At 40.7% G+C, this 14,369-nt stretch overlaps 1 protein-coding gene across 1 annotated transcript in view; it reads left to right on the top strand.

The window, feature by feature from the left end:
• Positions 1 to 10,601, top strand: part of tent4b (terminal nucleotidyltransferase 4B) — a 24,233-nt gene extending 13,632 nt beyond the window's left edge. The window contains exons 2-12 of the mRNA XM_046032212.1: positions 850 to 973; positions 3,109 to 3,155; positions 4,359 to 4,479; positions 5,161 to 5,268; positions 5,971 to 6,099; positions 6,456 to 6,669; positions 6,804 to 6,930; positions 7,184 to 7,287; positions 7,522 to 7,730; positions 7,849 to 7,995; positions 8,266 to 10,601. Of these exons, the coding sequence (XP_045888168.1) occupies positions 850 to 973; positions 3,109 to 3,155; positions 4,359 to 4,479; positions 5,161 to 5,268; positions 5,971 to 6,099; positions 6,456 to 6,669; positions 6,804 to 6,930; positions 7,184 to 7,287; positions 7,522 to 7,730; positions 7,849 to 7,995; positions 8,266 to 8,424 (1,489 nt within the window). The 3' untranslated portion in view covers positions 8,425 to 10,601. The remainder of the gene's footprint in view (positions 1 to 849; positions 974 to 3,108; positions 3,156 to 4,358; positions 4,480 to 5,160; positions 5,269 to 5,970; positions 6,100 to 6,455; positions 6,670 to 6,803; positions 6,931 to 7,183; positions 7,288 to 7,521; positions 7,731 to 7,848; positions 7,996 to 8,265) is intronic.
• The last annotated feature ends 3,768 nt before the right edge of the window (positions 10,602 to 14,369 follow it).

The following is a 14,369-nucleotide window of genomic DNA, read 5'->3' as shown; positions in this document are numbered from 1 at the left end:
TCCCCCCCCCCCCCCCCCCCCCCCCCGGGCACTGTACATAGTATATTTTTGCTCTGCTAGCATAGTGCTAGTATAGTGCACAGATTGGGCCAAGAGAATGAGAGCACCCCTGGTCGTGTTTCTCTCTGTCTGATGTGGGATGTGCCTCAGTGTCAGTAGTCCTGAATTGTTAAAACTAACTTACTTTTGTGATATGTTTAGGGCTGAACGACTAGGAAAAAATCTAAATGCGTTTTTTCTGCCAGATATTGCTAATACGATTCGATTAGCAAATTTTATTTTTAATGTTTTTGAAGTTTTGCTAAAGTTCAATATTCACTGCTAGTCTATTTCTGACAGAAGCCACGTCAAGCAGCACAGAGCAGATGAACCAGGCAGGAGGTCAGACACAGAACAGCATAGAGAATCTTGTAGATTTTCAAAATAAAACACCCTTTGTAGACTCCCAATCGCACATTAACAGTTAACACATTTAAAACAGACAAAAAAAACCCTAACAATTTAACTACGTAGCCTACTTAACTATAGTAGAAGAACAAAAATCAAGGACAACTGAACAAATAAGCAAAATCTGAACAGGTTACCCAAATCAGATGGGCAAAACGCTCCAATGTGGATATGTAACGTTGGCGTTGTAACGTTGACAACAGCATGAATTTGTAACTGCATGACATGGTCAGATGCGCTGGATAATTAACCTACATTTTAATCGCTGTCTTCACGATTAGCTAATCGCGTTCTTTCAAATTGCAATTTTGATTTGAAAATTATTAATCATTCAGCCCTAGATCTGTTGTAGTAAACAATATCAATTGCACTAATCTGTGCTGTGTGCTGTGTGCTGTGCAGGTTACACGAGGAGGTCAACGACTTCTATAAATACATCTCCCCACGGAAGGAAGAAGAGAAGATGAGAATGGAGGTGGTGGACAGAATAAAGGGTGTCATCCACGACCTGTGGCCCAGTGCTGAGGTACATAACGCCCCCAACACCAAAACTCTGCTTCATTTGTTTTGTTTAGGGGTGGTGATGGCGCAATGGATAAAACACATGCCTTTGGTGTGGGAGACCGGGTTCAATTCCCACTGTGACACATCCACCAATGTGTCACTGAGCAAGACGCTTAACCCCTGGTTGCACCAGAGGCTTGCGACCTCTGTAGCGACATATGTAGCTATTGTAAGTCGCTTTGGAAGAAAGAAAAAAGTGTCCGCTAAATGAATAAATGTAATGTAAATGTTTTGGGGTTTGGTGTAGATAGTAGAGTGTGAGAATTATGATTATTTATCATGGGCGATACTGCCCAAAAATTTTAAATTAAACTATTCTTTATGGTCAGAACATGACAAACACTTACCGAACAATGGATTACTTCACAAATCTGAGGTAGAAGAGTCAAAACAACTATGGAGAAAAAAAAAAAAAAGTATGCTTGAGTAAAATTAAGGAAACTCTTTTTTTCAGTCTGTTTTCCTCAACAAAATAAATATCTTAATAGAAAAGAAAGTGCTAATTCGTTTGTGATTCAAATGAATTAAATCAAACATTTATTGAACATTTGAACAGGAAAATAATATCGCGATGATTATCATTATTGTCTTATTGCCCAGCCTTAGCTGTAATATGGAAGCTACTTAGCGTCACTAAGGTTATTTTGTTTTGGCAGAAACTCAGTAATTTGTTGAATAGTGAAAATAGTTGGTCAGTTATAAACATTGAACACCATGTTTGTTGCACTGGTTGAGTACTGTGACCAGGCTACCTGGGACACAGTGGTCTCTGTAATTCACAACACTTTGTTACCACAGTTTGTATATGAGCCAGCCTGTATGTGAGTTTTCTGTTATCTCCCTGCTGCATAGTACTCCGTTTGGCTCGTATAATCAGAGCCACCTCAGGCATTCTTGCACCCACTGACTTTGATCTTGCTGATAGAACAGTGTACTTCATAGTGAGTCTGCTCTGAGCGTAGCAGTTCCTAAATTCAGGAGCATAATGCTGTCCCAAAGTGTGCCCACTTTTATTTATTTTTTCCACTGTGAGCAAGGGCAACTTAGTCCTTTCAGTGTGATACTTGTTTAATTGATGAGCTTAGATGCATAGACGTCCACAAGACACTCACAGATGTTTCCGCAGTCAGTTGCCCCACCGAATCACGATCTTGTCAGGTACATATGGAAGCTTTTCTAGGTCAGCTGTGCCAAACAAATGCCCATGAAAGCTTTTCTATTTCAGTCCAGGTTGAGATGTTTCTGAGACTCTCTGTGGTGTAGGCCGACACACGGGGGAGTGCCAGAAGAGAAGAGATAAAACATAGCTGACCTTTGTGAGCCTTCACAGAAGTCTTCAGGATTTACTATCCACTCGTTCACAAACATGGCTCTTCAATGAGCTTAGCCCTGGACATGTGACAGAGCTGTAAACCAGAGTTTATACTAACATTTAATGTGGGATGTAGGAAGGTTGTTTAAGGGAGTAAAGGTAGGGTCAAGGCTTAAGTCTATTTCTGTTCAGACACCAATTTGTGTGCCGAAGGTTTAAGATATTTTAGTTTCTTGAATAGCACGCAGGTTAAGAGGTCAGTGGCTAAAAGGCTATTCTGTATGTAAACATCCTGCCAGTTTCCACAATAACCAATATCCACATTAATTAGCATATTTGCATGTTTCATTGAGGCTCTCCTAATCTTATATCCCTTGCTTCAAATACAACTGAAGTGGTTTGGATATATTCAAACTACACACTTTCCTTTTACCCCTGATAGGATTTTGTTTTGTAACCACGCCTGTGCAGTTTGTTTTGACTTGTCATTAAGTCAATGCTAGGTTAAGCTGCATTTAATGCCTGTGCAGCTGGGAAAACAGGTTTTTGTAGTAGTGAAACGTGGGAAAATCAGGGTATGCTACGTTGATGCCTGCTTGGTTACGCAGTTTGCCCTCAGTCCAGTCCACATCACAGTGTCAGAAAGACCTATCAGAGCATAGAAGAGAAGATGTTAAAAGGTTAAAACAACTGTCATGATGATAAAAATGTTCAGGTGCAGCATATTGTGCTCTTCTGCAGGATGTGCATAAATTAATGTGTGAAACTCTGTCTCATCTCTCCAGGTCCAAGTGTTTGGGAGTTTCAGCACTGGTTTTTATCTGCCAACAAGGTGAGCCATTTGGTTTCCTAAAACGCACGCTGTGACTATGAACTGGCCCCCTACCAAAAAATACTTGACTCTGTTACGGAGAAAGTGCTTTGTCGAGCCAGTGAATCACTATTTGCTTTTGTTTTGAGGATCAAGTGGTTTATTCGCTTTATTCTGAGCGAGGCCTACGACAGACACCCACCCACACAGCCACCTACACACTTAACTAATACCCTCAACAAACAGACATGTCACCTGGATTAGTGGGCTCTTGACACCATCCTGAGCACTTAATGGGACTAAGATGTATGGGGATGCATGCAGGCATGTCAGTGTGTGTGAGCGCGTATCTGTGTCTGTGTGCCTCTCTTATTCTGGAAACAAAAGAGTGTATTTGCCTGTATTTAAGTATTTACACTGTGTTTGTGTGTGTATCTTGTTTGTAGTGGGTGCTTGTGTGTAACAGTCTCAGTGTAGTGAACACATGGCGCAGCTAACATAGCACATACACACACATTGGCTGGCTTCCTGTAGCTCTGTCTGAAGTTGCACATTGCTCATCCACAAGAGGGAAGCAAAGTCCACCTGTTTGCAGTAAGCTACCTTGTGAAGGTTTTTTTTTTTTTTTTTTTAAATGGCTGTTCCCTTTTTACCGTATTTAGGATTAGTTCCACTTCAGATAAAGAGGAACAACGATGGTGTCTTGTTATTTTCCCCTAAAGAGGAGATATCATCATCAGGTTTTAGAATCATATTTTGAAAACCACCATTGTATAATGCCTATTAAAATCCAGAGAAACCTCTGAATTGACAAACTGCTGAAGTCTTGAAACATAATTTAACAGTAGCACAAGCAGAGCGGAGTCATAAAGTCAACAAACTGATGTTTATTAACATTAGCCACATTAGCTGTAGCAGCAAAACCTCTGTAGGTACCAAATTGAGCAAGGGTGTATGTTATTTTGTATGAATTCAACTATTCATTTGCAAGAGGAGGATTGTCCTATCTTATTTCAAAAGTCTACCTTTTTTGCACAAAGCAATGTGCAGCTAGTTATAGACTGGTCACTGCATTAGCTGTTGGTACGTGTTTACACTGGACAAGGTGTAACATAACGTCACTGTAGTGAAATGCTCCTTTCCATGGCCCTTGTGCTGTTGCATGAGCTTCTCCTGTATATTAAATACCTATACGTTACCTGTCATGTCACTCTTCTCCATCAGTGACATTGACCTCGTCGTTTTTGGGAAGTGGGAGACGCTCCCGCTCTGGACGCTGGAAGAGGCTCTCCGAAAGAGGAACATTGCAGATGAGAACACCATTAAAGTTTTGGACAAAGCCACGGTAAGACTGCACTCACTTGGACGTGTGCATTGTGTTGCCAAATTTGATTCTGTTGTAAAACCACTATGTATGTAATTTATTGTAGGAACCCTGCTGACTACTGGTTTATGTACATGCTTTGTATTCAGGCATGCACAGACATGCACATCAAGAGAAATGCCAAAGTGCATCAGTACTAGGATACGCCTCAAGTCTTTCAAGTGTGTCAGTGGGAGCATGTAACAAGGAGTACATTTCATCCAAATTAAGGTTATATGACAGGCACGTTATTGGTACTGTAGTGTCATGGAACTAACTCTTTGCTTTGGATCTTTAATGGGTTTTTTTTAAAACCACTCGTAACCTTTTATTAGTGAGTTGTGTTATTTTAAACCGTGCAAAAATCAATTAATTTATTACTATTTGAAATTATTTTATTTCAGTACTTAAAGGGATTGAATAAAGCTTTCTTTGTAATTTCAAGTTTAACTTTAATTGGCCATTTTAAAGAGCAGTTTCGCACTTGCTCAAGGAGTTAAATTAAGGATTAGGCGGGTAAACTTGTGTTGTGTTTTCATGCTTACAGTAGACTTGAAGTGCAGTTATGGATGCAGGTTTATTTAAGCGTCTTGCAGCACAGTGTCAGGAGTTTCTATCTGACCGTCTATTCAGTATCACCACCTGTGTCATGTGTATTCCCAGGTTCCCATCATCAAACTGACTGACTCCTTCACTGAGGTCAAAGTGGACATCAGCTTCAATGTGAAGAGTGGCGTTGAAGCTGCTCGGCTCATCAAGGACTACAAAGAGGTACAGCTGGCAACACTTGTGCAACTTGAGATTTTTGAAACGTTCACAAAATGTCTTTCCTGTTTTCTTGTGTTTTTCATGTATCCTTGGAATGCATACACTTCATGATTTAATAGACGTTTGAAGTGTACACATTGTTTGAACATTGTTGCAGAGGTAGAAACATTTTCCCACGCTGTTCTCCAGGGGTCTGCAGATCGTAGTATTCTCAAATACTCTCAAACAATTCTCTTAAATCTCTAAGGTTGTAAAGAAGCCTGAAATACTGACACCTAAATGGTGCCTTTCTTACAACATAAAAAAACAAAACAAATATAGTTGCAGTTATAGATTGTACAGGTTTCTTAGTAGCATATAGAGACAGCTTTTGACAGCACTTTTTAACAAACAGAAAGCGATTTGACTCCAAAGCATTGCTTAATAGAGGTTTAATGTCTTGTGTGACATATTTAGAGTAATCAGTTCTTAACCAACTTGAACTGGCATTGCTAACGTCAAAAGCAAGATGATTCGTTTTATAATATGTCAAGTTTTGAACGTTTCAAGTGGACCTTCTATATATATTAGTGATCAGTAGGATAATCCAACAAAAAATCCTTTAACTTTAGACTTCTTAAATTGCTGTTTTCCTCTGGAGGGTGCTGAAGGTATCATCATCTATTTCTTACAATGTCCTTGCTGTGTCTGTTTTTGGTCCTGTAGAAATACCCTGTGCTGCCTTACCTGGTCCTGGTGCTGAAGCAGTTCCTACTGCAGAGGGACCTCAATGAGGTTTTCACCGGTGGAATTGGCTCCTACAGTCTCTTTCTCATGGCTGTCAGCTTCCTGCAGGTCAGATACATGTGCTCATTAACAAGACCTCTTAATGTTTTTATCAACTTGATCTTATTTTTTGGAATATATTTTGTTCTTATTGACTAAACTATAACAGACTTTGGGCCCTTATGGTTATGTAGTTTATATTATTAAGGTATTTGTTACAACGGTGATTAATGAACACACAAATTGTAAACAGGTACACAATTCTGAATAAAAAACAGTCAGAGACAGCCCTCCGTGCAGTATTCAGCGTAAACAATGTAAAGACTGTCATGCATCTATCTTAGCATCTAAAAGTCTCGGCAATGACCTGTTAAACTCATTTAACCATCTGCAATAAGTCTATAATCTACCCATGTGTTTTCCAGCTTCACTACAGGGAGGATGTGTGCAGTCCCAACATCAACATCGGTGTTCTTCTCATTGAATTCTTTGAACTCTACGGTCGCCACTTCAACTACCTGAAAACGGGCATCAGAATAAAAGATGGAGGTTGCTACGTTGCCAAAGACGAGGTTCAGAAGAACATGATGGATGGTTACAGGCCCTCCATGCTCTACATTGAGGACCCACTGCAGCCAGGTAGGAACGGTGAACACAGAGGATAAAGGATTATTAAGAGTTTGTCCAACATTTGAATTCCGTTTCCAGGTATTGAAATGTCATGTATTGGCACGTTGTCAGGTTCTAGTGACCATCTGTTTTGTGTCCAACAGACAACGATGTTGGCCGGAGTTCGTACGGTGCCATGCAGGTTAAGCAGGCCTTTGACTACGCCTATGTGGTGCTCAGCCACGCCGTGTCACCCATCGCCAAGTACTATCCCAATAACGAGACAGAGAGGTAAGGAGCTAATTAAAGATATCTATCATGTTTCTTTGATGGGCCAGATGCTGACCAATTTCTGTTGAATATCATGTGTTTTGGATCAGTGGTGGATGGATCGCGTCATCTCTCATAGCCAGTTTAGCGTATTTAAGTTGTTTTTCTCATGGTAGGCTTTGTTTCATTATACTCAAAGTAAAAGATAGTAGTAACATTTTCTTTGAGACTGCTGTATAAACACTGGTGTAAAAGCTTCTGTTTCGCGTCGCAGCATACTTGGCAGAATAATCCGGATAACGCAGGAAGTGGATGAATACAGGGAATGGATCCGAAAGAACTGGGGGAGCCCGTCTCAGAATGATCTGCCACTCAACAGTAAGTTCAAACTCTTAATTCTCTCCAACTATTTTTAGTTCATTAATTATTTCTTGATGTCCTTCTGACATTAAAATTTTACCCAAATCTAGAAGAGAGGTCAAAGGGGAGGGTTAAAGATCCGCAGGTGCTGTTCACTTGAATCTGACCGGGTTGTAACTACAGTGTCCAGTTTCTGTGAGCTTAACTTTGGACTGAGTTGACTTTTGTGTTTGTCCCTCTTTGTGTCTGTAGGAAATGACGTCACACTGTTTGAGTCCCAGCAGCTCGATGAGTGCAACAACAACGTTCCAGATGACGATGATGTTGTAGTTCTACCGTCGGCTCCCCACAGCAAAGCCTCCTCTAACTCCTCCTCTCCATCCCCTTCGCTTCGCTCCTCTCCCTCCTCCTCTCCGCTGTCACCTTCTTCCACGGCTTCAACCGCCAGCTCCAGCGATGCGGTCAGTGTTGCAACCACAGAGCCTTTAAACATTGTATTATAGCATTCATCTGTAGCATGAGTAAATGTTATTGTTGTGGACATGCTATTTACTCATCCTTTTTGTTTGTTTTCCCCAGGACTCTGATGGCACGCCGTGTAAAACAGCCAAGCAGCAGCCTGGCCAGGGCCCCAGCGCTCACAGAGAAAAGACTGCTGTTGTCGGTAATCACCGCACACAGAGCCACACTACCAGCACTCCATCTGGAAGCAACAAGGGAGGAAAGGTATGCTCAGCTCTACCTTATACATTACAAACCCATTATGCACCACAGGATTAAAAAATAAACTGTACTGTTAAATGCATATCTCTGAACACATCACATAACACAACAAAATAGTTCATTTCTGATGGGTGCAACACATTTTGTGGTATTATGACATATGTTTGATAAAGAGCTATAAAATTAAACATCTTGATATATTACATATTACCAGCCTTCAGTATATTTTATTGAATAACCACGGGAAATCCTGGACCCTGTTCTTGTCCCCAGGCCAGGATATCTCATTCTCAGCTTAAGAGCGGCCACCACGGGCAACAGAGCTCCTCCTCCAGCACCAAAAGTCACCAGAACAACAAGCCACACCACCAGGGCAACAGCAAGAAGAGGAAAAATGTGCGAGACTCTACACAAGAAGACCTCTGCAGATAGGGGTGACCTCGCCTGCCCCCCACCCCCACCCCCACCCAAACCCCTCCTACCCCTGTCCTTGTCTGCAACTGACTGACTGTCCGGCCCCACTTCTGCTGCCAGACTCCAGCCTTGGGAGGTTGTTAGAAGTATTAAAACATCTACGGTATATGTCTCTCTATCAAGCTTTTCGGGGTGACGAGCAACGGTTTCTAGCAGGGGAGAAAAAAAAAGAACAAAAAAAGAATTGTTATAGGAAATGGGGTTTAATTTCTCGGACCTGAACTTGAAATCACAAAGGATAAAAAGTGCATTTGCTTCCCAACATCTTTTATGGAGGGGTTTTCCTTCCCACAGCCAGCACCTACACAACATGTCTCTTGCGCCTCCTGCTGTACAGGAAAAGACAGGTCGGGTGTCTGGGATCTACTCTGGAGCAATACCTGGAACTGCTGCTGGCTGGAAAATAGGATGAAAAATGTTATCAAAAAAAAGAAGAAAAAAGCAAATAGCCTAAAATGTACAAAAACAAATATGTTATGTTGAACAACAAACACCTACACAGATTTTTTTTAAGATGGTAACTTACAAATGCAATCAGTAAGAGTGGGACATAAGTTATGCATGAGATTTTTCTGTTGGTTGATTTTTCTGTTGGTTTAATCTGTTTTGTTATGTTTAAAAACAGGTTACACAAAGATTTGTACAAAAAAACGCAGAAGCAAAAAAAAAAAGGTTTAAAAAAATACAAGTCAGAAGAAAATGTTTCATATTACCTTTTTACAAGATATACCAGTTGAAGATATGTAAACATGCACATCTTGTGCCCGCAGCTTTTTGGCCAAAGCCGAGGGCTGGTTTGGGTCCCATTGCCAACATAAATCATCAGCATCTACTTTTACTCCTGGTTGCTCTCTGTGAGTGTGTGTTAACATTTAGCCTGTAGTGAGCCTAGGCTCATATACAGCTCTACAGATGACTGGATGGCGCCTGGTCTCTTACACAGCTCAATAGCACAGCCACACCAGTGTAGAGGCTTTAAGACTACAGGTTTAAATTAATGAGGGCTGATAATGGTTTTATTGAGAAATCCTACACTTGAAAAGAAATGTGTTAACAATACAAACTGTGGGTGATGATCTGTTCTCTACCCACTGCAAAATCATTTGTATTTGTTAAATGTATTTATTTTTTATTAATTATATGAACATAGTATGGATAAATGTATTATTAACATTAGAGTCCATATCTTTGAGTCCTATATGTGAAATAGGAGAAGTTGCGGGGAGGTGGGGTGGGAACAGGTATATTCAGGTACAGTAAAATACCACCTTTATTATTTCATGGGTTGTTTTTTTTGTTTTGTTTTTCAGTGACAGTTGAGCGACCAAGTTATTTTGGAAAGTATGGGAGACCATTTTACAAGTTCTCGCTGAGAACTTTGTTTTAATATGTGCTGGTCTACTTAGTTTAAAAGGGAGCTGATTTTTATTTCATTTGATAAACTATCATAGCGACACACTTCAATGTCAACCCCGCTCTGCCATTGCAACAACTATCCTGTAGCTGGAGACAGCGCTCCAAGTCTGAATCCACAGAGTTTGGGCTTGTATACTGCATTTGGATGGTATATCTCTGGGGCCGGGGGAGTTGGGGTATAACGTCCTGAAATTTCAACTGAATGATCGGCTGCCCATAGAAAACCTGTTGAGCTGAGTGCTTGCTGGAGGGAGTACCACACCAAAGCGCACACACACCACAAACCCCTTATTATCTCAGTCCCAAATGTGACTTTGATCACCCACAGTAAAAGAAAAAAGGAGCCAGCAATAAAAAACACCTTACATTATATATCATGACTCTACAATGACTACTGCAGCTACAGGATGCCATGCTCACCGCTGAGCATGTTTGATAAATCTGAGCACTAATTATAATTTTTGTTGAAAAGCGTAAAGCATGGTTTCTTGCCCCCCCCCCCCCCCCCCCCCCCCCCCCCCATTCCTCAGTTTAAATGCAGTATATAAGTGCCGGTCTGGTGGTAGATGGACAGGGAGAAAGGTGAATAAAATTAGCCGTGCCATCTAAATGTTCACTTTGTCTTCACTGCAGGAAGGCTTCAAACCCAACTGTCCTCATCTGAAACGGTGTTTCTCTGCAGCTATTACAATTCATGCAATAAAAACAGTACAAATAAACTGTGTGTTGAGATAAGTGACTTGAAAATTATACAAAGCAGTACATTTTGCCGGTGTCTGTACATTTGTTAATTCCCTCCCTTTCTAATAACCCATTCCTGCTGTATACGGTGATTAAGTTGTTGTGGAGAAAAGTCATACTGAAGGACAAGCAAAGCAAAAGGGTGCAGATGCTGGCAGGGAAGAGAAGTGAGCCATGCTTAAACCACAGACTTTTAAATCCTGTAGAGCACTGGGCCCAGGTCCTCCAGATCTGGTTGGTTACTGCAGTCCGCTTCTCTGGCACCTCAAAAGACGGCTTGGGTAGACAGAGTTACTGACACACGCAGGCTAATAAGGAGAGGCTGTCACAAAGTCTACCGGTCATGTTTTGTAAGTGACTGTGTTCTTCCAACTAAGCCTGACCCCAAAATATTTTCAGTGCAGGAAATGTTTGTTTTTCCAAGTATGTATAAGTGCTGCTGCTAAGATGCTGACTTGAAAGAGTTTATCTCTTCCTAGAACATCATGCTCATGTGCACAGTAGGACTAGAGCCTCTGCATATTGTACCCTCTCATTTCAGAGTCACTTGTGATTTTAGTCTCTTTTCAAAAACTTCCACATGAAACGAGAGCTTTTGAACAATACAACTGCCACAGTCCATGTTTTACTGCAGCTGGTACATTGCTGGTCTTTCCTTCAGCGTTTGCTTCACAGATCGCTTTAATGTTAAACAAGTGGAGCTTTTTATTGATGATAAATAAGCACAGAGCTGTTGCTTATACTGTGGAGCTGTACCATGAGATGGCATGGGGACCCAAAGTCAGTCACTTCTAATGAATTCAAAAAAAGTAAAAGCTCATTAAACTTAACTGGTCAGTTCACCCAATTTAGAAAAATAAATTCACTTTCTCCTTGCAGATACCTCACTGTCATTCAATTTTATTAGAACAACTTTGTATTGAAGAGATAGTACCTATTTGATTGATTTACTGTTATTTATGTCAGTGCGTCACAGTGGCTGTTGAGAGTCACAATTTTGTGGCTCGCTCAAAGGTAACTATACTGAGGGCTTATTTAGTTGTTGTGGAGGTGAAAGGTGTTGTTTCTAAATGGACAACACTGGTGCTTGAGGTCAGTGGCAGGTTCACATGGGTTAATGTTTTTATTAACCCGGCAGTGTCCAGCATTATTTATTTGTGTAATGTTGCAGACTAGTTGAGTTTACCAGTGCATAAATTCAACCATCTGATATAATTTTAGGAGCAGAGATTATAGTGGCTGGATGTTGCCGAGCAGTGGCTTTGTTTACATTCAAACAAAACATCCACCTATTGCCAACTACTGCTTTTATTCTGATTAGGAGAATTAATAAATTAAAAGGCTTACTTACAAATGTCACCACAACACAATTTATTGGCTCCAGATACTGCAGCTCTTTGCTATGTGTGATAAAGCCACAAGTAATGGTTATTTTCTTTATGGCTTAATCTGCTAATTATTTGTTTATTTGTTTTGTCTACAAATTGTGAAAGAATTTTATGTATAATTTCTCTAGGGCCACGGTGATGTCTTTAATTTGCTTTTTCTGTCTGACCAATAGTCCAAAACCTAAAGATTTTTAATTCAGTGTCATACATGACAAAGTTGAGCAGCAGCTCCTTACATTTAAGTATATTATAATAAGAATATTTGGCATTTTTGCTTGAAAATTACTCAAATCGATTATAGCAAATAAATTTCCTGTTGATTGATTGATTTCGTCTTCAGGAGTTATTTTGAGTATATTAGATATAGAAGACAATCTTTCTTCATCCAGGACACTGACCTGAAGTAGTCTTCAAAACAAGAATGTGAATGTCCTTAAGTGGCTGAAGCCCAGAGCTAAATCCTTTTGACAAGGGTAGGCAATTTATTTCAGAAACATTTTGAGTTACATTTGTTGAAATTCCCTTCACCTCCTGACAGCAATCAATAAGTCAAATGCTCTGACACACACAGGACAAACTGTTTAAATGTGACATTTATATTTAATTTTCTCGCACCGTTCTTGGTCAGAAAAATTTTTCACTTGTGATTTTGAATTCACTTTGCAACATTACAAATTGTGGATAAGGGCAAAGCAGCTGAATTCTTCGGCAATGTTTTCTTTTCTGCAGCTACTAATTTATTCATACACAGAAACACACACAAACACTTCTCAGGTCTCTGGCTATTGTGGCAGACTGATGCCAATGGTATTTCGTACTTGTATCATACCCATACTGTCAGAGTCTGGAATATTCTTCCACTTTTTGTAAACTTTACCATTATTTGGCTGTGATGACAGCATGGTGATATTTGAATGTGTTTGGTACCACTACACCTGTATGAACCTGCTTGTCCCTTTTATAAATCACCCCTGTTCAAAAGTCCAATTTAATGCTTATGCAAAACAGAAGTGTGTGTGGCATTAATAAACTCTGAAAAAGGAAACACTTCCTGTAATATAGTACATCAAATTTATTAAAAAGAAAATATTTTAGATTTATATTAATTGGTATGTGGGAGGAAACCAGAGCACCCGGGGTAAACCCACGTGGACACGGGGAGAATGACTAAGCCACCATGCCACCATGCCACCTATATTGTCCCACCACTGTCTTCCATCATCGGAGCAAAACACAGAGTCCGCCTCCTCTCATCTTGCTGGAGTCTTGCGCTGACAGCTTGGAACATGGTCAGCCCGCCGAGAACTTGATCCGAGGTGCTGACGGGGCAGGTCTCTGTAAAAAAAAATGGCAGTTTCTGATTTCTGTTGCTTGGCCAACATGAGTCCCATTTTGTCCAGACCGGACCTTGAGTAGCAGTCTTAAGTCCAAGTGGGGTGAACATGGCTCCTATCCTGGCTCTCTTTTTCTCCTCTGAACGATCAGCACACCCTCCGTGGTACCTAGTCAGGTTGATCTGGCTGGCGGATCGTCTACGGTCGGCTGCTCATTAATCCAAAACCCTGTCTTCCTCATACAATGACTGTATTTCTGTCAGGTGATATGTGTTTCGGCAATAAAGCCATAAAAAACAAGTGAAAAACAAAAGTGTGGTGAAGTTTGAAGGAGCTAGCTGCTGCTGCATCTAGATCCTGGTTGCCACAGCAACGGGCACTCTGGTACTCTGCTATATGTGAGTTGTGAATTTCCTCTTGATGTTTCCCTGGAGATCAGTTCCATCATTTCCAGATCGAGCTAAAACAGTGGCGTGTGAAACAGTGGTGGGCCTTAAAAAAGGCAAACATAGCTGTAATTTTAGCCTAAACCCAGGCACGCAAAGTTGCCTTGTTGTTCTGGAAAAATCTGCTGCAATTGTTGCAATGGGTCCTGGTCCTGGAGAAATCATCAATAATGTTTTCTCTGATTTTGGAAAAAGCAGCACAAATATCCCACTGTTAAATCCCAGTCGTCCATGGCACGTAGTACTGGATGCTTGAATTCAGTGTTTTGTTCTGGAACAAACTGCACCATTTCATCCCCTGGTAGTCTCAAATTCAGAGGGAAAAGCTGACCTGAGTTTGAATAAACCAAAACCAATTGTTGCTCTGCTGTTGGTCAAACCAACAGCAATTTTCATTCTGCTATTCTTGCTCTAATCCTGGAAAAACAAGCTGCAATTTTTGCGCCTGTCCTGGAAAAATCTGCTGCAATTGTTGCAATAGGTCCTGGAGAAATAATCATTAATGTTTGCTCTGATTTTGGAAAAAACAGCACAAATTTCCCGCTGTTAAATCCCAATCGTCCTTGGCACATGGTAAA

This window comes from Micropterus dolomieu, linkage group LG20 (assembly GCF_021292245.1).
Source record: "Micropterus dolomieu isolate WLL.071019.BEF.003 ecotype Adirondacks linkage group LG20, ASM2129224v1, whole genome shotgun sequence".
NCBI lineage: Eukaryota > Metazoa > Chordata > Actinopteri > Centrarchiformes > Centrarchidae > Micropterus > Micropterus dolomieu.
The sequence above is the reverse complement of the archived record's forward strand: the minus strand, read 5'-3'. Positions and strand labels throughout refer to the sequence as shown.